We start from the raw sequence: 24,020 nt of genomic DNA, 5'->3' as shown, positions 1-24,020 counted from the left end.
CAATGCAAGCGTGACAAAAGCAAACAAGGACCAAAAAAGGTGGAAGTTAATTTTTATAAATTGCCATACTAATCGGACACCTGCACAGATAAGGCTTAAATCTCACATAATGCTAATCTGAGCCCTGGGAAACTCACTTTGCTTTCTTATGCTGCACAATACAGGTGCGCGGACCCGACTTGTCCAGGTGAACACCCTCGTCATGGTTTCCCTGTGACTGGTAGCTCTTCCACGATGCACATTGTGAAATAGAAAATCCTTATATCCAGAAAGATTGTCCTGAGTATTTGTCTTGTCAATTAGCAATATCTGTTGCAGTATGAGAAACCTGTGCCCAAACACGTATGCTAAAATTTCAGCCCAAACTGATTTTTTCCCCCCACCGAGTGCATTACTGTAGAGCCTGTAGACTGGAGAGAACTACGCAGTGACTCAAGTTACAAATCGCATTCCCAGACACAGGGCGATATTAAGCTAATCCCTATCAATTACACCAGGTCCAGCTCTCCATTTCACTTAAACACACACATATATATTAAAAAAGAACAGAAAAAGAAAAGAAAGACAACATTCTTCAAGCTCAGCAGGTGTGAGCCTGGTCAGTACCTGGACGGGAGACCTCCTGGGAAAAACTAAGGTTGCTGCTGGAAGAGGTGTCAGTGGGGGCAGCAGGGGGTGCTCACCCTGCAGTCCATGTGGGTCCTAATGCCCCAGTATAGTGACGGGGACACTATACTGTAAACAGGCGCCGTCCTTCGGATGAGACGTAAAACCGAGGTCCTGACTCTCTGTGGTCATTAAAAATCCCAGGGCATTTCTCGAAAAGAGTAGGGGTATAACCCCGGCGTCCTGGCCAAATTTCCCGTTGGCCCTTACCAATCACGGCCTCCTAAGAACCCCCCTCTATGAATTGGCTTCATCACTCTGCTCTCCTCCCCACTGATAGCTGATGACTGGTGAGCGTTCTGGCGCACTATGGCTGCCATCGCATCATCCAGGTGGGGCTGCACACTGGTGGTGGTGGAGGGGAGTCCCCATTACCTGTAAAGCGCTTTGAGTGGAGTGTCCAGAAAAGCACTATATAAGCGTAAGCAATTATTATAATTATTATTATTATAAGTGCAAATAAAAACAGCAGATGAATAAGGCACATGAGGACCAAAAGGTCAGTCCAAACTGTCCAAACTCATGGAGAACTAGAGGAGAGGTGTGGAAAGCTGAAATCTGCAAACGAATAGAGAGGATTTCCAAGAAGAATCTTTCGTTTAGAGAAGAGGGAAGGTGTGATCCAAGTTTCAGGATAATTTTGGTTTTGGATGTCTTTCTGCATTTAGGAGTCCCAGAATCCTTCTGTGAGGACACAGATGTTAAGATGAGAAAGGTGAAATGGGAAACTATCAGCTTCGACAGATCTTTGACCTTCACAGCCCTGTCATGTTCCCTGAAACAGTCTGCCAGTCTCCTTTCTGTCTCGTCAATGTAAAAATGTAAATAGCTGGGCATTTTCTGCAAGAGATGCAGTAAATAAGGCTGCTGGAAATACGTGATGTCATCTGGGTGATCCGGAATTGTCCAGAGGGATGTTGAATGCGTGTTGCATTGGATATTAGGGCATCAAAAGAAATTTCTTAGAAATCCGGGAAATTCATATAGGCATAAGAAAAAAGATTTTGTAGCAGAAGCCCTGACATTTTCTTGCACAGATGTGACAGGTTAATTCATGGTACTGATTTATACGTCTTCAGCAGAGTGTCTGCTGTAATGGTCACAGGCTAACAGCATGTGTGACCTTTCCACCACCGAAAGCAATATAAGCTGTGTATCTGTGAGATGCATACTGGGCATCACGTTGCAGATGCTGTTTTGTGGGATTCTGTGCAACTTCTCTTGTAAACAAGCATTTGCATGTTTACTGGTCTCTGGACCAAGAAGCCACAAAACCCATCCCACCGATATTCAGCCAGGCTCAAGCCTGATGAGCCTGGGCGTCCACAGCAGAACCGCAACACTGTCACCTGACAAGAAAGCTATTTTTATACAAGGAGCAGGAGGAAGAGAGCTGGAATGTGGTCACACAAGGAAGATCATGAACAATGGGAACCACAACCACTATACCTCGACTGCCATGCCAACAATCCTATTTCAAAGGGGCAGAAGCTGGTTACATGACCTGGTAGAGCAGTCCCTAAGGGTTATACAGCAATAGTAACATTTCAGAAGCTGCACCCTCCTAGCATAAAGGGTTGGGCCTAATTAAAACCATGTGAAGATGACCAACAAGCTCCTGCAACGTCCCTTAAGTGCTACTACTGGTAGCAGTGCTTTTCTTTTCTGATAAATAATTACTGCAGGTGTTGTATACAGACATTATCAGACAACCAATAACTTGCCTTTTTTGAATGATTTCCAGGATTTCTGGTTACTACAAAGAATATGTAACCCATGGAAATTCGGGGGTGCTGCTGATAAATTTACAGAAGACTATCGTGTACCTTTTATTAACCATCCGGCAGCCAATGAGAAGCCTGATCTCATAGATCATGGTTCCCATACTGCACCCAGAAGTCAAGCCTGCCCCTCCAGCACAGAACCACATGGTTCCAAAAGATAAGCCTTTCAAAACAAACATCAATCTGAGAACGCACCTAGAAAAAACAAACAATAGAACTTCCTTTTGAGTAATAACAGCTCCAGGTGCATATAAAATGTTTGTTTTTTCCAATGTATGATGCTGGAAGAGCATTGAAAAAGTATTCAGCGCACAGTTTTCAGAGTTTGATGCCTTAAAGCTTGTAGCCATGGCATTTCGATTTGTAATATCTTTGCGATATTGGTTTATTTATTAATATTGTTATACTGGGGTGTAATATCTGCTCTATATACAAACCTGCTCCACACACTGAAAGCAAAAGTCAGGGAGAAAGAAATCAGCAACAGAAAAGAAAAATGGAAAAGCCATTAGTGAATACGTATTCAAACCCTTTACTGTGGCAAGCCTAAATTAATTTAGGTGCACAAAATTAACTATATGAGTCACAGAATCAGCTGAGTGGTCTCCGTGCAAGAACAGTAGTTCACACGATTTCAGAATGAATACACCTGTCTATGACATAAGAGTTCACAGAAACATTCAACCATGTAGACCAAGAAGCTTTATAAAACAACACAGAAATAAAACCGGATAAAGACACAGATCAGGAGAAGGGCAAGACATTTCAATGGCCTCTAACATCTCTTTCAGAATGCTGATGATTAAGTGGGATCATTAAGTGGAAGGCACCTAAACTATGCCTTCATCAGGCTGTCCCTCCAAACTGAGCAGCCTGGCAAGGGCTAAACTTGTTAAGATAAGATCAGATCACTTTATTGGACATATACAATTTCTTGCATTAGGAATGCATCTTTTCGCATACCCCAACTTGCTCTCCATGAGACACACAGACAGGGAGAGAAGCTTGGGGTCAGAGCGCAGGGTCAGCCATTTATACGGCACCCCTGGAGCAGCTGGGGTTAAGGGCCTTGCTCAGGAGTAGGATTCCTCTGCTGGCCGCCGATTACGAACCGGTAACCCTGCAGCCACAGATCCTGAGCCACAGAGCCACCGCACTGCCCAGGAATGCCACCATGAGGTCAATGACAACTCTAAAGAGTTCCAGAGCAGGAGAAAATGCCCTTGGGACAACAATATCCTGGCTTAAATGGAACTAGGAAAAAAAATCCCATATCCCACATGATGTGTGCAACACAGCACCTAAGTGATATTGCCAAAAACATGAGTTTTCTGGTCAAACGGGATAAAAACTGGAATTTACTGGTCTAAATGCAAAGCACTACATCTGACGCAAAGCCAAAAGTTTTATCACTCTGTCATCCCTCCTGTCAGACATGGTGATGGCAGCAAGATGTTATTGTTCTGCTTCACATCAGCAGGGACTGCGAAGACTGTCGTCGAGTGGGATTACAGATGAAGCGCCGTATGAGGTACTGGCAAATCTTAGAGACGAACTTGTGTCAGACCTAAAACTTGGGCAAGCTGGGACAAAGACTGATCCAGACAATAATTCCAAAGCACAAGGCCAAAGCTACAGTACCCCAGAGGAGCTTAAGAATAAGAAATGGATTGTCCTTAAGCAGCACAGTCAAATTCCTGGTTTCCTGAACCCTGAGTCAGTGGAAAGACTGAAAAAACTGCTGTCCATTAGCAAGCCCCTACCAAGCTGAGAGAACCTGAGTACATCTGCCAAGATGAATGGACAAAAACCGCACCAAGCCGGTGTGCAAATCTGGTAGAGACTTGCCCTAAAACAAGTGCCACTGTAATTGTTACCAAAAGGTGCTTCTACCAAATACTGGGTGTGCAAGTCTGCATACATCTGCCATCACCATATTTCAGTATTCTCTCTTGAGTTTTTTTCTGACATTTACTGTCTCTTACTCTTAGATGTTTTCAGTCTGAGCATTCAGGTTTTGAATGTTTAAAAAAAATGTGTATGTTGCATTTTGTAAGTTTGCCAAATGGGACACCACGGAAAAATACGCAATGCTTTTTTACTATATACCTTACCTATGGAATGTACTGCCTTTGTACCCAATAGGAACGCCATCCTTCCTGTTAAAATAAAAAGACAAATGCCATGAAATGCATCAAAATGTTTAGTGCAAAAGAAATATATTCACTATTGCAGCACAAACGCAGTTGTCAGTCTATCAAGGGATGAATTCCACACCAAACTTGAAACCAAGGTATGCAATGTCCTGTCTTTTGTGCAATAGCCCCACAGGCTGACATGCCATCTATGTCTTCATACTCAAAGCGTACTGTGTGTTCTGCTTATTCTCTGTTGCCGTGTGTTATGCAAAGAGGAGAATCACACAAACATGCCGTTGGATACAACGCAACTTGATGACTTCTGGAAACAGCAATATTCACTTATTCACATAGTTTAATATGTGTAGTTTACCGATTCTCTTGTATAATCAATATTACTTTTTCAGGTCGGTGTTTAATATAGCAATCTTCCTCAACGGGCAGCAGTAAGGACTCCAGATGCAATAACTGCCTGAGCTCCGTCACTATCAAACAGGCTTTACACCGAAAGGACAAGGGCATTTCTCGAAAAGAGTAGGGGTATAACCCCGGCGTCATGGCCAAATTTCCCATTGGCCCTTATCAATCATGGCCTCCTAATAATCCCCATCTCTGAACTGGCTTCATCACTCTGCTCTCCTCCCCACTGAGAGCTGGTGTGTGGGGAGCGTTCTGGTGCACTATGGCTGCTGTCGCATCATCCAGGTGGGGCTACACACTGGTGGTGGAGAGGATCCCCATTACCTGTGAAGCGCTTTGAGTGGAGTGTCTAGAAAATATAAGTGTAAGCAATTATTATTATTAACTCTTTTTGGAATCTTCGTCTGGTAGGTCATTTCATTTCCAGTTCACCATTCCCCAGGTCTCCACCAGGTTCTTGTTTCATTCAATCCAGATAAAGCCTTTGCCCAAGATGATAAGAACAATCCTTTTCAACACACGCGCAATGTGTTTCTGGTTCCAGCTTTGCCTCTTGGATTGGTCTTGCGTTGCCTTTCCTTCTGCCTCATATTAATGAGCCACGGCCTTCGTAGCTTTTCTTAAGTTCCAGGTGACAAAGGCACCATCTTCACAGGACTCCAGGCCTCGCAGACGCAGAGCGGCTCACAGGCACAGTCTTCGCTGAACTGGTGAAGTCCCTCCTACCGACCTCACATACCTCTCTGCGCCCCTCTTCACCCAAGCTCTCTACTGCTGGTTCGGCCCTTGATTTATCTAGACTGGAACAGGGCGCACAGCTGCTCCCTGCTCTATGGATTGCCAGCAGATCCAGTCCCCATCTTGGACAAGTGTAAACAGCCTCCAAGAACGGACACACTTGGGAGACGTACCAGCCCTCAAGAGCTCTGCCCCTCGTGACATCACAGCTTTGATAAACCACCCAAGCAACTGACTTGGATTGTGTCAATATGAACGATGAAACAGGAACCAAAAAACACAAGGGGAAACTTCGTGAGAACAGAGGGCCATTCTTTAACCAAAGGGTGGAGGGAGGATGGGACAAGACACCTTCCACACGATTGAAGCTGATACCCTGGTTTCCCCCAAGAAACACCTGGATGAGATCCTTGGACCAATTAGCTATTAACTACCAAATGGGCTGGATGGGCCGAATGATCTCCTCTTGTTTCTTACTGGTCTTGTGTTCTTCTTATACCACATTCAGGGATTTTGAAGTAAAAAGTTTGGCAGAAGAAGCCCAAACCAAATTTCAATCTTCTTGTTTGCTGCTACACCTTTGTTCCCTGCACCTTCCGCACCTGTAAGGTTCATCTGCTGCTTTAGTTCAAGAAAGATCAATGCCAGGATACACACACACACCTTATGCCAACCCAGAGATCAGTATCCTCCCTTAACAAGAAACAAGAGGCAGGCTCAGCTATAATTTCAATAGAGCACGAGATAACTTCAAGGTGCATGAATGCAGAATAGAGACAGCATGGCTATATTTCTGAAACCAAAGACAAGAGTTGGGTGGCGACAGCTACAGTGGAACCGTGCACAACACAAAGCGCACTCTTTGTCTTGCCACTTGTCCTGTACTCTTGTCCCTGAGGCACTTGGTTAAAAGCAGGTTGTGACGTAAGCATGCGTCAGGCACGTCGCTACTTTCTTTGCTACACTTGTATCGATGAACCCTTGGCATTTATCTGTTTCTGCTAGGCTGGTACAGTTTGTACACGATTGCACAGCCCTTAGAATCGGATACAGATCAAAGTGCACAGCAAAGAGGGCCTTGTTTGGTTCCCAGACAACAGCTGATCTCACTCACCTGAATTCTCCTGTGCAGAACTGCCTGAAAAAGAACAAGAGGACAGGACATGTTATTCATGTTAAAAAGGCATCAAGAGTTACCTACACGGTCCTCATCCCCTGTCAGATTGTAAACAGCTTCTTACACGCCATGTGAGTGATGGCCTGTTTGTCTCTGTTCAGCCTACAGCTCACTCTGCTATAACGTGGCATCAGGTATAAAACATAAGAAAAGATCAGATCACTTTATTGGCCCTATACAATTTCTTGAATTAGGAATGTGTCTTTTCGCATACCCCAGCTTGCTCTATATGAGACACACAGACAGGGAGAGAAGCTTGGGGTCAGAGCGCAGGGTCAGCCATTTATACAGCGCCCCTGGAGCAGCTGGGGTGAAGGGCCTTGCTCAGGGGCCCAACGGAGTAGGATTCCTCTACCAGCCACAGGATACGAACTGGCAACCTTCCAGCCACAGGCACAGATCCTGAGCCACAGAGCCACCACACCACCCGTGCTACTGTAGGTGCCTGATTTAGTTGGTCTGATTCCTAATACAAGAAATTGGATATGGCCAATAAAATGATCTGATCTTGTCTCATCACAATTTAGAGTTTGCAAAATTTCTGGGCTGTATTTGGAGTTAAAAAGCATAGGAAGAACAAGTTGAACTGATGCAAAATACTTTTAAAAGGCTTAAACGTCTCTCCTCCCTAGTTGCTGCTGTGTTTTTGTTTCCCTTTCTTTCAATGTGTGCAGACACCTGGTGTGAAAACAGGTGTGAGATGAAAGCAGAAAAGTTCTGCTGAGATCTTAAAAAAAAAAAACCCCAATGCATTCGTTTAACTGACAAACATCATAGTAATAGTCCCGCTCCTCTGCTCTGGTATGTGTAGCACTATTACAACACCAATGTCAGGTTAAATTTGCAAAACTTGGTTCCTCCGTGCTGCAAATCTGCCCAATTGTTTAGAAGAAAAAATCCACAAGTTACGCAAAGAAGATTTCAAAACCTAACTCTCATTATGCATTTTTTTTACCTTGGCATAGTGATTTAAAACCCAATATAAGCTTGCTTACGTTTTGAATTAAAGCCAGAGTTACATCAGACGATTTGCAGGATTTCTCAGGAGGATCAATGGACAATTGGACAGCCAGATAATTGTTTATTCTGAATAACCTCAGCACATTTAGAAACATCCAATACCTTCACAGACTGTCAATCTCAACACCAATAACGGTCCCGTTCATTCAACCAAATAATATACAGTAGCTCTGGTAACACTGCGATTAAGCACATTTTTAGTTTTTGTTTTTAAACTGATTAACACAAATGTCCTATTTCATATTTTGCAGACATTTGTGAGAGCCAGCTGACCAGCATATTTGGTCTAGGCAGTCAAGCAGTTATTGAAATAGTCTCTGACCTGCATTTACTGGTGAAAGAAAGCTGTCAGATTTCTATTGTGACTTCTCCATTCAAATAAAAAAAAAAAACGTCCGCCATATTAACCTATGCAAAACCACCTGTTCAAAGGTATCATTATACCATATATTAATCCAAGCACAATCTTACCTGAAATTCTCTGCTGTTTTGGGAACAACGTCAGCAAACAGCTCAACCTTCATTCTTCCAACCTCCTGGATAAAAGAAAAGCAACAAGAGAGATATGATTGGAAAGTGGTCTCCAAAAAACACACACTACATTTTATCAGGTAATAGAATGTTTACTCTAATATACTGCTCAATTTCACATGTATATTTATAGCTCTGAAAATGTGGGGCAAATCGCAGTTGATTGTCAACCCCGAATTTCCCAAAGAGCCCTGAACTAGGAAAAAAATTACATGAAAAATTATATGAAAAAAAATGATGAATTTGCAGTACCTACACGTACTGAAAATAAATTTCTTAATTACTTAAGAACAAAAGAACAGTGTCAAATGAGGGGTGACCATTCGGCCTTTTTTTTAAAGACCAGGGAATCAGCTTCAGGTACATGTTGGGGAAGCTTGTTCCACACTCCCACCACCCTTTGGGTAAATCAGTGCCTCCTGTTCTCAGTTTTAAATGCCCTTCCATACAGTTCCCACTTTTACCCTCTGGTTAGTGTTTCACTATTCATTTTGAAGAAGTCCACTATGTTGACTTAGAATATTTTGATTGTTTTATCAGATTTCCTTGTATTCTTCTCTGTTCAAGGCTAAAACATCCAGTTCCCTAAGGGTGTCAGTGTAAGAGATTCCTGTACGCTCTGCAATGTATCTGGTTGCTCTTTTCTGGATGGTTTCCAGAGCAGCAATATATTTTCTCTGACATGGTGACAAATGTGAACACAATATTCTAAATGAAACCTTAGTAGTGCATTTAACATTCTTTGATGTAAATCAAATACTTTTAAATATATATTATGACATTTAGCTTGCTTGTTTTATTGCTTCCTCGCATTATCTAGAAGACATATATGGTGTGTTAATACAAACACCCAGGTACTTTTCATAAGAAGCCTCTTCTGTCTCAGTGTCTTCCATTTGGTATTTTTGTATCTATCCTGTACTTCTCTACATTTAATGTCATCTGCCCAGTCTTGGAATGTTTTCTAAATACTTCTGAATCTCCTTTTCTGCTTCTACAGTCTTTGCCAGTTCTACCAATATGGAATCCGCAAAGCTGATGAGTTTGCTAGCTATATCAGAATCTAGATCATTGACATAAATCAGGAAGAGCTGTGGTCCTACTACAGATACCCGTGGTACTCCACTAATTACATCACCCAATCTGAGCAATCTGAGCATTTACTCCTTATCTGAACTCACTGACCAATTTACGTTCCAAGCAAGTGTTCCACTAAATGCCTACAGTCTGTAATTTGAAAATTCATCTTTATATGCAACTTTACATCTTTAGAAACATAATATGGAACTATATATCCTATTTAACATTTACCTTTACAAAACAGAGGTCTTATTGTCAAGACTATACAGCAAGCAATTCCACTTCTAATACTGTTGTAATGAAAATATTTTCAAATTAAAACAAGCAGAATTGCAAACTACTTGTTACCTCCTTGAAGAAGAATTTACCACCTTGAAGAATTCTGAAAAAAGATTCCATATCCAAAAGTGTTGTATTTTTACTTTTCGGTGTGGAGTTAACCTTTGCAGGTTGCACACAGACACGACTCTCTAAGCTCTGTTTGGTTTGTATACAAATGTACATGTAAATAAGGCCAGCTTGTGCCAAGGTTGTCTGCTAAGAAAATACACTACTAATTTAACTTCACCATGTCAAAACTACTGTGCTTAATTTCTTGTGTACAGTCTAGGCAACATGCTTGTGTGTTGTAAACCAGTCTCTTGAATTCAGGGTCCATGTGAGGCTCCAGACAAGTTTGTGTGGTGTAATTTACATCAGCAGCATGTGTCTCTGAGTTGATCATGTTCACAACGTGGGAAAACAAGGAAGATTAGGAAAGAGAAGCGGCTGTTCAGCTCATCTTGTCTGATTGTTTGTTTACAGCTTACTGGCCCCTTGAGCTAATTCCAGAGGGATCTGGAGGAATCTGTTCCAACAGGCCTGAGCAGCTCGCTCCTCCTAAATCTTTCGACAAAAGAGGTCCTTCAAACCCTGTCACTTTCCACCTGTGCTCCTGTTTCAATATGGATCCCAAAGCCGTTCTGTAGGTCGGTCTGGTCAGCTCTTTTAAAGATTTAGATACCAATTGCGCCCTGGGGATCTTCATGGCAGAGATACAGTATGTTGCCACCGGCCTTTTGGATGGATGGTTTAAATGAGGGCAAAATAACAGACAACTCATTTTATTTCAGGGCTTGTCTGAGTTTTTCATTTTCATTGCACTGTGCTCACACACGCCACTGGACTAAATCCTGCTGTATATAAATTCTTCTGTTCCATCAATCCATTTTTTAACCGCTTCCTCCAATGCAGGATCTCAGGGGAGCCGGAGCCTGTCTCAGCGATCAGTGGACGCAAGGCAGAGTCCCCCCTGGACAGGACACCAGGCAACTGCAGGGCACAGACACAGACACTCTCACACCAGGACCAATAGGCCAGAAGCCCAGTAGCCCACCAGCGTGTTTTTTATACTGGGGAAAGAACCAGGAGCACCCAAAGGAGACCCCACACAGACACAGGGAGACCATGCAAACTCCGTGCAGAACGCACCCTGGGTCCAGAATTGAACCAACAAGGCGTCACCATGTTGTCACTCTGCTTATCGCGCAGAAAAAACATCTAAAAAACATTCAATCTTTATTAGGATCCTTCATTTTCTTTTTGCTCCACATGTTTGGCAAATACTTATACAGTAACTTGTATGTTGTATGATTATGTTGTGTATTGTTTAGTGTGTATATTGTCATGATATACACACTAAGAACGCAGGTGTCTCTAATAATACCACCCGCATGGGGATATTCTTGACAAAATCTTTACAAGTTGGGGGTTATGATAATTTAATTTACTTATTGATGAATCCACACGGGTATTTTCTGTTATTCACCATTTTTGTAAGCTCCTATTTGTAACAGTATGTCAGGGACCATCTTGGATTTAATCTTTTATAATCCACAAAGCCACCACTATAGAAATAAATATACTTTACAATATATGAATCACTTTTTGACTTACCAAACAATATTTGCACACGATGTGTATAGTATAGTCTTACAGAAAAAGTTACTTAAGTAATGTGAAACTATTACACAACCAGTATATCAGGACAGACTAACATGTCTCATGAATATTCAAGATCTTAAAAAGTAATCAATCTCTTTATCTTTAAAGGGCACTTGTTCATAACCAGGAACACTGAAAGAACACAATGACCCAGATGGATAACGCCTTTCTTTACCAGTACAGCCACTGGTGTTTTGAACATGTTGTTGAAGATGAATGATTCTTCAGAGAAATAACTGGAGTTGAAACTTTTATCATTAAACAATAACCGATAATGATTACAATGAGGATAACAACAATTATCCTCATTGCAGTTATAAATAGCAGACAGCAAACAGGAAACACCCAAGAGAGCATAAGAACAGTACGAAATGAACAGAGGACAAACTAGCCCATCTATCCCCTCTGGTAGTTATTATCTAATTGATCAAAGGATTTCATCCTGCTGCTTCTTGAATGGTCGCCTGTTCCATACTCCCACAACTCTTTGAGTAAAGACGTGCCTCTTGCTGTTGGTTTTAAACACAATTCCATGGCGTTTTCCCTTGTGTCCTCTGGATCATGTTTCAGGGCTCATTTGGAAGAGATCGGCATGGACTGACGTTGTCGATGATTTTGAGGATTTCGAAAAGGGTCATCAGGTGACTGTAGCTTGACTCACTATAGCTCTGTTGTTTTATTTCATGCATACCTTCCTGCAGTCAATGCAGAAAGAAAACTGAAACTACATTTTAATTACTGGATTTAAAAACTTCTAAAACAAAACCAAACTATTAACACCCAGTTACTCTGAAGCCTTTTCACAGCATTCCAGAAAACCAGGCCTCCCTCTATGTAAACCGTTAGAGGGCTCAGGGTAAATATTTTTAATCCCTGTGTTAAGTCCCACTATGTCTCAAACATTGTTTGCCTGGCAGTCTTGTGAGCCATATACTGTTTAAACAGCATTCCAAAAGCACTGGGCAAACTCTAATCTAATTCTTAAGAAAACAAACTGAAAGGCACCGATACAAAACATTCAATAGGTGTTCACCTCCAACACAAGGCAGAGGCTTAATTTTGTTTGTCCTGGTTAATCTTCAGAATGTTCTTAAGAGGGAAAAGTACATGCTCAAGTCTGAGGCTGAGCACCAGCTCGGACACTCCCTCTATATCCTAGAGCAGCTCCCTGTTCTGTGCCCTCCTGAGTCTTACTTTGCCATCCTCATCACCACAAGCCAACTTGATCTCTGGCCTGCTTTAAAGCTGGGCATGCTGTCAGACACCACAGAGCTCTCTTCATCCCTGCCCTTCGAGGAAAAGAAAGAGATGTGGGCGATCTTCCACGACTTGTTTAAAGTAGAGTTAATTTCATCAAATCATGCAGTCCAAAACGTTAAGTTAAGCACACAGACGCTTGTAACACTTAGATCTATGTACGTCTGCCAGCTCTACGCACTGCAAGTGAGCAGAAAGCATGGCGACCTTTGAGAACCAGACAAGCCAGTGGCCTCCTTTTGGAACCTGTCCATCGTTGAGTGACAACAGCCAATCAAGGACAGCTAACACTGAACTATGAGGTATCCACCTGGGATTTAAGGCCAGCTTTGATCTCTGTTCTCTAAGCCACTCCCTAACCTCTTAAAAGCAGTTTGGAGACCTTATTAAACCCTGAGCAAACTTAGGAGTTCTAAACAAAGCGCAACTCGGGCCATGCTGCCCTGCACACATCCTGACCCAGCTCATAGAAAAATGCCCTGGCACAATGACGCTATGTCCCGCAAAGTGGGAGCTGAGGCTACCCATCTGTCAGCGGAGCTACTTGACAGTGCCCAGGTGTTAAAAACAGCCCCAGGCAGCGCGAGGAAAAGAAGGCAGATAAGGGCTGTGGAAAAAGGACATGTGATTCATTCAGACCCGTAGTTTCTAGCAATTCAAAAGGCTGTTCAGCAGAGTATCAATGTCATTACGCACACAACTGGGAAGGAGACTGCAGCAGTGCCATGGTCAGTGTACCAGCCATGCCGATATCTTTGGAACATTCAAGGTTGGGGGACTATTTAGCTAAAGAGGTCAAATAGCTGTACCTGTGGCCACTGCCGGAGAAGTGCCTCTTCTGTTCTGTGCGGTGCTACAGTAACTGCTACAGTTAGAGCTATAGAAATTGAGCTCATTGTGATCATCACACTTAATTTTATTAGAGACTCTTGTGGCCCTTTTTCAGAACGTCAAACTGGATTGTTCTGTGTTTAATCCGGAACAAACTGGCCCGTCGTCTGTATTCGGGAACTGAGGAAGCACGAAGGCAATGTGCCTCGCCCATTTTCTGCAATGTAAAAGAAATCATTTTAATATTTCTGAGAGGCGTTCCGCCAAGCCTGGCTGTCTGGATATTTACATAGGCACTTTTGCATTTCAGCCACCAAAACAACACAGGAAATGTGAGCAATGCCAGCCTCCTTGCATGTGGCCGACAAAATACTCTCTCATTCCAGACAACACCTGATGGCAAATCCAACATCCAACACTATATTCTCCGAAACCTTTTAATTAGAGTTACTGAACGTTTTCACCGATCAAGAGGGAAGGCGGACTGAAATCCTTGTTTAAGACCTTTCCTAAAAAAAAAACCAAATCAAACGGCAATGTAAACTCATGACAAAAACACCAGCCTTTCTTTAACTCAACCTTGAGGCCTGCAGACTTCAGTTCAAGTCAGCTGGTCTCGTGCATAAGCATTTCAGCTCTTAACCTAAATAAAATAGATTATTTTTAGACTGCAGGTAAGAAAATCACAAGCGCTGCACAATTTAACATGATTAAAAAAAACACTTGACAATTTGGGGAAACAAGTCACACAAAAATCAGTTTATTAGCCAGTCCTCTTGAGATGCTCCCCCTTGGGAACACACAGTGAGTCGCAAAGGGGCACTTAAAAAACCAGGAAACCTGCTTGTCTGTCAGTGATGGCACCATCAGCGTTTACAGCCCAGCACCCGAGGCACAGGACTGCATTATGACATTTCGTAAAAGGTCAAAAGAGGTGAATCCAGGATACAGATGCTTTTCACGATGGTCGCCTGGGTGCATGAACAAATTCAGTTGTAATGTAGTGCACGCTTTGGACATGAGTAGAAATGAAGAAAATTCCCTATCTGGAGGCTCTCTGTCACTACAGTAGTTCCCTGAGGGACAGTATCACCTGTCTGGAGGCTCTCTGTCACTACAGTAGTTCCCTGAGTGACAGTATCACCTGTCTGGAGGCTCTCTGTCTCTACAGTAGTTCCCTGAGGGACAGTATCACCTGTCTGGAGGCTCTCTGTCACTACAGTAGTTCCCTGAGGGACAGTATCACCTGTCTGGAGGCTCTCTGTCACTACAGTAGTTCCCTGAGGGACAGTATCACCTGTCTGGAGGCTCTCTGTCACTACAGTAGTTCCCTGAGTGACAGTATCACCTGTCTGGAGGCTCTCTGTCACTACAACAGCTCCCTGAGTGACAGTATCACCTGTCTGGAGGCTCTCTGTCACTACAACAGCTCCCTGAGTGACAGTATCACCTGTCTGGAGGCTCTCTGACTCTGTAACAGCTCCCTGAGTGACAGTATCACCTGTCTGGAGGCTCTCTGTCACTACAGTAGTTCCCTGAGTGACAGTATCACCTGTCTGGAGGCTCTCTGTCACTACAGTAGTTCCCTGAGTGACAGTATCACCTGTCTGGAGTGACAATACATCTCCTCAGGCTGGAAAGCACAAATGAATTTGTGCCACAAATAGTACCAGTTCAAAGCTCCAACCTGACCACATACAGTACATGCTCTTGTTTTCTACATGCAAATGAAAATGCGAGCAAAAAGCAATGCATACCAAGAAGGCTGCGTGTAATGAGCCAGAATAAATACAAAACAGAAAATGAATGCCCGACTGTCAGATACACAGAAGAGGGTGGGGGAGTCTTTATTCACCAATATTAGAGAGGTGTTTCTGGATGAACTTTAAGGGGTTCTCCACTTTAGTACCTGGACACCTTGCTTTACAGGACTCTGACCTTCTAATAACTTGAGTAGTGAACTGATTCATTTTTTTTTTATAACTTCTTGATCAACACAAGAACCAGAGAATAAGCCAGGAGGGCAGAGTGAGCCCGTCAGTAGAACTTCCTGGACAGGACCCAGCCCTCTGGAGAGCACACACACACACACTCATGCGCTCTCTCACACGCTCCAGGTTAATGTAGAGACGCCAAGTAACCTGTACAGCGCAGACTGCAGGACCACGGAGACAAAATGTGATAAAGCCAACCCCACACAGAAGGCATATGTGCTAATGTGTGCATATGTGCTAATCTGAAGATCGCTTGATCCTGACAAGGCACAGATCCATCCATTTTCTAACCACTGTATCCAATTCGGGGTCGCTGAGCCTATCCTGGCAAGCAACGGGCACCAGGTAGGGTACAGCCGGTCCACTCTCACACCTGGGCCAAGTTTCCCAGAAAGCGCTTAAACTCCCAGCATGTCTTGGCTGGGAGGAAACTGGAGCACCTGGAGGAAACTCACGCAAACACAGGGTGAACATACAGTACAATACTTGTCAGATAGAGCTAAGATTTATTTATTTCTACTTATTTCTTGGGTTCTCCTGACTCTTAAACCTATTTAACCCTGAAATCATGCTCACCGAGAACACCATTCAACACGAAATTTCCCAAAACAGAAATTTACCATAGTCGATGCATTTCCTTTGGTTCGACAAGGTTGCTTAGTCTTTTCAAACTAATATTTTGATGCTCTGAGTTATATTTTCTGCTCCAATAAGTGGACGTTTGCATTAATTCTTGGATGGAAATCTGAACCCTAATCCTAACCTCCCCAAACCCTTAGCTAGGGTTAGGGTTAGGAGTATTAGAAAACATGGAGGATGTTTGATGGCATGGCTGTATTTTAGGACAGGAATGGAATTGAGGAAAAGTGAAGTGTCTGCGCAAACAGCACCCTAGGATTTGAACCCAGGGCCCCAGCGCTGTGGGAGGACAGTGGAGCACCTGGAGGAACACTAAGGTTTCAGATGTCAAATCAAAATATTCTTCGACCCCCAGCGAATCACAAAAATAGATGATCGAAAATAACATTGCTGAAGCAGTTCTCATATTACCTTTGCCTATACACAACCACTCCACTATGACAATCACAAACAGTCTGACAACATTCCCTTTCATTATTTATTTGTATAAGATTGCTACTGGTTTCTGCCCTCTCTATCCCAGCACACGCTGCTTTTTTAGACATTTTTAAAGAACTACACAAACACACATACGGTTTTTGCTCCAGAATCAAAAACCAAACCAGAATATTACTGGAATTAGCGACCTTTATTAACTCCGTCCCAATTCCTTATTTAACACGTCACTGCGCACCAGACAGCAGCCTGACTGACTTTACACTCACGTTTATTTGGCAGATATTTGTCTTGTCACGGGCTCAGGCTGACGTGACGCCACATCAGCAGTTACTCAGGGGGACCACGAGGTCGGGCATTTCCGCCGCGTGTCAACTTAACACAGAAGAAACACCGCGGCGGTGTCGTTTCGTCCTGCCAGTGAGCTGATCAGCAGCCTCGCCCACAGCCCTTCCGCGACGCCAGACCTCTCCGATGCCGAGCACCCATGTGTGTGGGTTCGCGCAAGTGTGGAAACTGAGGACTCCTTAATACATCTGACCTTTTTGCATATGACTGAAATTACTGCTTATGCATTCCTCCAAGCAAGTTCCAACCCCAACAAGTGGTACCAACCATCCAGTTTCCACCTGACAGCATATTCTCTACTATTATATTGCTGTTTGTACTATTGCTGTTTGCTGTATGTCAGTCTAACAGTATTGATACACGTCACCCTCTTAAGACACTGTGCATCCATGCTCTTTCTGACTGCGTCTTCAACCTGGATGAGACACCAGCCCATCACAGGGCACACAGGCTCACACCAGGGCCGATCTTCCCAGCAGCCACTTAATCCTGCCAGCACGTCTTCGGGGAGACCATACAGACTCCACACAGACAGCACCCCAGGTCGGGAACTGAACCCAGGATCCCAGCGCTGTGAGGCAACAATGCTGACCGCTGTGCCTCCCTGTTCTGCACATACAGTAGATGCTATTGTTACACAAAGGAAAAGGCAGATTCAATCAACAAGCATTACTAATGTTCTTCCCTGTGTTTTAGTTCCACATTCCACCACTGGCCTAACAAGGAAGAGCTGAAAAAATTAATTTCAATAGGAACAGGGATGTACAGTCACAATCGTAAGACCAAGTAATAAAGTCAGGAATGAAAATCGGTGGATCCCTGTAAATCTCCTTCTGATTGATACAACCCACCTATTTTTTAGACTAAGACAACTTATATTAGACATATATATCTAATGAGCTATTCGTGCTAAACCAGGCTGCGATATTTCTAGATTAGATAAAAGGCACAGACCAAAACAGGTGCTTTGCAGCTGTCAGTATTAAATACGATATCTACGAAGATGTGTCTGCAGCCTTGTGGTGACGTGAAATGTTTGAACCCAATACCGGGTACAGACAAAATGTACATATGCAGTAATTTTTATTCTTTTTTCAGTCATGTTTGCTGCAAGACCTCAGAGGCTAAACACAGTAAAAAGCACGGAAACAGTAAGAGACGCACGCACCACTGCACTGGCTGCAACATGAGACAGGTGACAAATGAGCTGATCCCATTCAAACCCATCCTGCTCTTCGATGATCCAACACTTCCATCAAGCCAGATCTAGAAGGATCCCATGCAGTCAGCCTGAGCAACATGGAGGGTTGACACAGATCCCCACAATTCTGTCCTGAATGCTCCCAGACTTGACTTTCCCTAGCATTTCCCATGTGCTTGTGCTGCTGAATTAAGAAAAGCCAGCAGCCATATCACCCTGCCACTCACAGCTGACAGCCCACTGAAGCTCAGCAGGTGTGAGCCTGGCCAGTACCTGGATGGGAGACTCCTGGGAAAAACTAAGGTTGGTGCTGGAAGAGGTGTTAGTGGGGCCAGCAGGGGGCGCTCACCCTGCGGTCCATGTGGGTCCTAATGCCCCAGTATAGTGACGGGGACACTATACTGTAAAAAGGCGCCATCCTTCAGATGAGATGTAAAACCGAGGTTTAGTCATTAAAAATCCCAGGGCGTTTCTCTAAAAGAGTAGGGGTGAAGCCCTGGCGTCCTGGCCAAATTTCCCATTGTCCCTTACCAATCATGGCCTCCTAATAATCCCCCTCTATGAATTGGCTATATTACTCTGCTCTCCTCCCCACTGAGAGCTGATGTGTGGGGAGCATTCTGGCGCACTATGGCTGCCGTCGCATCATCCAGGTGGGGCTGCACATCGGTGGTGGAGGGGATCCCCATTACCTGTAAAGCGCTTTGAGTGGCGTGTCCAGAAAAGCGCTATGTAAGTGTCGGCCCCTCAGGTGGAGGTCTCTGCTGGGGAGCTGCAGCTACGCCACCTGCTCAGTATGGAGCTCTGAGAAACAGGCAGCCGCGACCCCACTTTCCAACGCCAAGTCCATGCGCAGAGACGTACACGTCAGGCCCTGCCTGATATGACACCATGCCCCCAGAGACTGTCCTGGCTAGGGTCTGCTCCTGTTTATGCTAGCTCTTGGGTGTTTTGCAGGAGCACTCTTGTATCACGTCCGTTCACTTCCAAGCAGGTTTTGCTACCACACCGTGTCACAAGGAGCACTACTTAACTGGCATCTCCTTTTGTTTCCTTCTCGTGTTATTGAGAAATATTTCTCCAGCTTTAGGCACTTCCACAGAACTGAAACCTCCCTTTAGACTTGCTAATGATGTTGCTCGTGGTTGGATGATTTTCATCCAGCTGCGATCTTAAACGGGAACAGCAATCTAAGTTTCTCAGACTGGTTGTTAAATCTCAGTAACAAAATAAATTCATTGATGGTATACAAAAATCAAACACATTTTGAATTAATCACAAAGTTGTGAACCTTGAGAAAGCACTATAAGTTGCCATTTTGTCAAAAACCCCTGGTCTTGCCACTGGCAAGCGAGAGTTCCTACAAACTGATGCGGCCCTTCCTGCCCACTAGTGAGTGTAATGACTAATGTACTGTGATGTGAAGTGGCCCTTCCTGCCCACTAGTGAGTGTAATGACTAATGTACTGTGATGTACGAGCGAAAAAATACAGGTTGTGTATTTTCACTGTTTCACTGCAGAAATGTTCCACCGTGATCTGCATGCAGAGCTACCAAGTTGTCTTGGTCATCAAAACCGTTTTGAGGTCAAAGAGCAATATTTCTATTGGATTAAAAGAAATGTATTCACAAGCCAGCTGGTTTACAATGACACAGGGACGCACACATCACCGGAAGTAATGTCACCTCATTCACAATAGCAGAATATGGTGCTGTGCCTACCTGGAGATTTGGTCTATTTTGTGATGTACTGTAAATTGGAGGTTTTACATGTTACTGAGCACATTCTACTTTCACTGTGGTTTGAAATCCGCTCATCAATGCTGATTCTTTCTAACCCCAAAATATGAAAATATCTGTGCATCTTGTCACTCTGGTTACCTGGCTGGAGGGTTTCTTTGGCATTTCTTAAACTGCCCATAAACTGAGGAAATCATATTTTCCTGAACCCTGAAATTTTATTTCTTGGTTAGACTGGTTACGTCCGGAGTTTGACAATTACTTCTGCCGTTTACTATTGATATGTTTACCATCTCTTGACTAGTTGAATATCCCTTGGAAAAGGAAACAGTTTATCTTTCTGCTGATCCGTTCCTCTGTTTTAGGGTTAACGATGTTGGAAAAACCAAGTTTCCCCTTTTGCTTACAGTGACTAGTGAGCAGGAAGGGCCATTTTATGGCACAATTCACTAGAACTATCGCTCGTGGCAAGACCAGCGTTTTGAGACAACATGGCGACCATAAGGAACTTTCACAAAGTTCATTCGGAATTCATCAAAATTCTGTGGTACCGTCACTTCATTTATTTTGTTACCGAGATTTAATCAGTCAGAGAAACGGGGACTCAATTTCCCTTTCAAATGTCACTGGCTGAATTACCATCTGTATGCAGATGATACTCAAATCTAATCTCACTCAACCTGAGACCAAGGTAGCCAAATGTTTCTAGTGCCTCACGCAACATGCTTTTTCACTAATGACAGATGATTGCTTTCAAAGCTACACAGAGATCCAATGGGACATTCTGTCAAACAACAAGGAGTTTCTTTCCAGTCCGCAAATGATCGTAAACTGCAGTAAAATGCTGCTCATTTTCAATATTACACCTATTTTTTCAACATACGAATATAGGGAGCATTGTGGGAGCTCGTGTTTGCGAACAGCAAGGTGCTCTCTCCAAAAATAGTTGCTTTTAAAATGATCGCACCCTGTTCCTTATGTCTTCAGCCAAGTTTGAGGAAAATAACTGCATTCAGCCTAATGAACTCATCAGGCATTCTGCCAAAGCACTGATAAAATTCCCCGTTACTAACTTTCCAAAAGATAAAGTAACTAAGGACTCAGACAAGAACTGTGACAGCGAGTGAGCAAGGTAGTATTAGCAAAAGATACAGGTTAATTCATAATTCATTGATTCAAAGAAATTCTGACCATCGTTTCGTCAATCCTGTCTTCCCCTGATTACAAGTTTCTGTTCCGTGTGTGAAGGAAGCTCAGGCAACTTAGCTTTCCACAACCAGTATAGAGCAGTTCACTTCATACTTTGTAGGCCTGGTTTTTGCCATTTCTGAAACATTTCTTCTGACTGGAGAGCGATAAATAAGTAAAGATCTTCAATATGAAATACGAAGCAAAGTTCTGTGCAAAACATCACACATCCCTCACAAATCCTATGGCAGTGCACGTGTACGTCCTATACAGTGCTGCACTTCACTACAGTACTTACCTAAGTGTGCAGTGGCCCGTTGTCATTTTACTTTATCACTAACATTTGCATGAGCTATTCGAACTCATTTCTTTTTATTCATTACATTGGAAAACACCTTTTCAAAGCTTTATGCACTGTAAGGTGACAATAGGAAAGGGTGACATAGAATAAGGATATATTACACATGCACAGGCAGCAAAAGAGATACAGAATAAAGTAAAATAGCTGCTTACAGTCTGTAGACTATTCATCCATCCATTCATTTTCTAACCTGTTCATCCATTTTTAGAGCAGCAGGGGAGGTGAAGCTCATCTCAGCAAGCATCCAATAGTACCCAGTGACACCACCTGACCCTAATTGTGACTTTTCTTTATCATCTGCACACAGCCCATCCAAGCATCTGTGTTTGCAGGCTTTTGTGTTAAAATCTGCCCATTAAGATTCACTGCGGCTGCAGGAAATGAACAGTGCCAGGCTCAGGCATACACCAGCTGCCACAGGTTGGAGAAGGGCTTGGCCTCTCTGTGACTCTGATGAAGAGATTCATTTGTCTGGAAGAACTGCTGCTACAGGGCAGTGCTCAGAGAATCGGAGCAGAGGAACTCCAGGCCAAGTCTTGGGACTGAGCTCCAGTGAATGTGCCTTTCCTACAGTGACAGAAGGTGGTGCAGTTAAGCCTCGAAGGAAAGAGCTCTCACCAGCACCACACTGCACCCACAGGGAGCTCCGGAGCAGAGCACAAACAGGTATCTGTGCCTTTTAAACTACTCTCGCCACTACACACCAAACTGTAAGCGTAGCAAGATCAGCAAATGGGCTCTACTGCTTCCCTTTAAAATGCTCTTCATCTGCAAGATCATCTGATCACAATGGTCAGTGAGGGAGGCAGCTCACCACTAGACAGGACTGTGTTACCTGTGAGGTGCTGGGGGGGGGGCGAAGGGCTCAAAGGTGGGCATCATGGACGAGTCTGTCCAGAATTCTCCCCTGTGCAAGGTTATGGGGTTCACAGCCACGAGCCCAGATGCAAAAAACAAACCAGTGGCATAACAAAATAAAAATCAGCAAATCTAAAGAAAACAGCCATACATAACTCTTACAGGTAAACAGAACAAGACTCCAATCATACAGCATTTTGAACACATGCGTCAGTCATCTGAGAGCAGCTTATTTTTTGCCCTGCCCTCGACAGGAATCCATCACAGAACAACTGAGAGATTAACTTCACAACACGGCTACCTTTAATAAAGGCAGGGGTGTCCTAAAATCAAGAGCGCAGAAGCAGAACACCACTTGTGTATGATGGTAAACACTTTCGGTCCGGTCTTTATTTCTTCTTGAAGTGGAGATAAGTGGTTGGTGGTGGAGGGGATCCCCATTACCTGTAAAGCGCTTTGAGTGGAGTGTCCAGAAAAGCGCTATATAAGTGTAAGCAATTATTATTATTAATTATTATTATTATAAGGACCATGTGCAGAACTATGCAGCTGGAGTGAGATCAGCACATGCAAAATAATACCTGTGCCTGTTTTCTACACTGCTGCCTACTCTGCCAAAGACTGCACAGTCTCATTTCACTGCCTGCAGACAGACAATGACAAATTTAAATTTACATTCTAATTCTGCCCCGTCTTTCTCGCCTAAAAAAGGCTCCACGGCCGAAATGTTGTGCTTCCTTCCTTGTCTTTTCAGAAGGGAATAAACCTCTTACTTGTTCCTTTGCAGTCTGCGCCTACGCTCACGCCCACCTGAGCTGCTTCAAATTTAAATTCCTATTGCTTTCCTCATGCGTCGCGGCTCTTTTCATAAACACCTTGAACTGCCATTCAGGGCCCCTTTCTTTGCACCTAACATTGAAAAGAAGGGTGCTGGTATTTCTATTTACTCGCACAGCAGAGCACTTGTGCAGGGCGTGGGCTGGAGGCTGGCAGGGAGTTCCAAGGCCCCTCTGTGCTCAGGAGTTTGCCTGCTGGTCTGCTGCAGGACCGGTTCTGCTACAATCCGCCGGGAAAACAGGATGCTTGGGAAGAAAAGAAAGGGGTGGCTCTCAATATATGCAAAGGTTGCATTAAGGGTGAGGTGACAGGCACAAAAACACTGAAATACTTCCAGTTTCTCACCACTTTATCCAATTTAGGGATGCTGGGGAGCGGGAGCCTATCATGGCAAGCCAAGGGGTGCACGTCGGGGTACACCCTGGACGGGCCGCCAGTCCGTCGCAGAGCACAAACGGACACAAACCCACCAGGGCCAATTTGACCCAGAAGCCAATTAACCATCTAGCAGGGTTTTGAACCGTGGGAGGAAATGCCAGATCCAGGACTGAACCAGGGCCCCAGTGCTGCGAGGCATCATGGTGCCCATATCAGAATACAGCTTTGACGATGGTGAATAAAATGACTGTGAGGCCAGTGCAGTGCACGCGCCATGGAAAACGCAAACACTAAGAGAACTAATACAAGACGAGTCTAAAGTAATAATAATAATAATAATAATAATAATTGCTTACACTTATATAGCGCTTTTCTGGACACTCCACTCAAAGCGCTTTACAGGTAATGGGGACTCC

At 43.8% G+C, this 24,020-nt stretch overlaps 1 protein-coding gene across 1 annotated transcript in view; it reads right to left on the bottom strand.

The window, feature by feature from the left end:
- ppih (peptidylprolyl isomerase H (cyclophilin H)) overlaps nt 1-24,020 on the bottom strand; it is a 57,674-nt gene that overhangs the window by 14,017 nt on the left and 19,637 nt on the right. Inside the window, exons 2-4 of the mRNA XM_088616734.1 lie at nt 8,415-8,479; nt 6,861-6,884; nt 4,565-4,609 (exon numbers count right to left, since the gene is read on the bottom strand). Of these exons, the coding sequence (XP_088472860.1) occupies nt 4,565-4,609; nt 6,861-6,884; nt 8,415-8,479 (134 nt within the window). The remainder of the gene's footprint in view (nt 1-4,564; nt 4,610-6,860; nt 6,885-8,414; nt 8,480-24,020) is intronic.

Source organism: Lepisosteus platostomus, chromosome 23 (genome assembly GCF_059453375.1).
Source record: "Lepisosteus platostomus isolate fLepPlt1 chromosome 23, fLepPlt1.hap1, whole genome shotgun sequence".
Lineage (NCBI taxonomy): Eukaryota > Metazoa > Chordata > Actinopteri > Semionotiformes > Lepisosteidae > Lepisosteus > Lepisosteus platostomus.
Note: the sequence above shows the minus strand (reverse complement) of the source record. Positions and strands in the feature narration are given on the sequence as shown.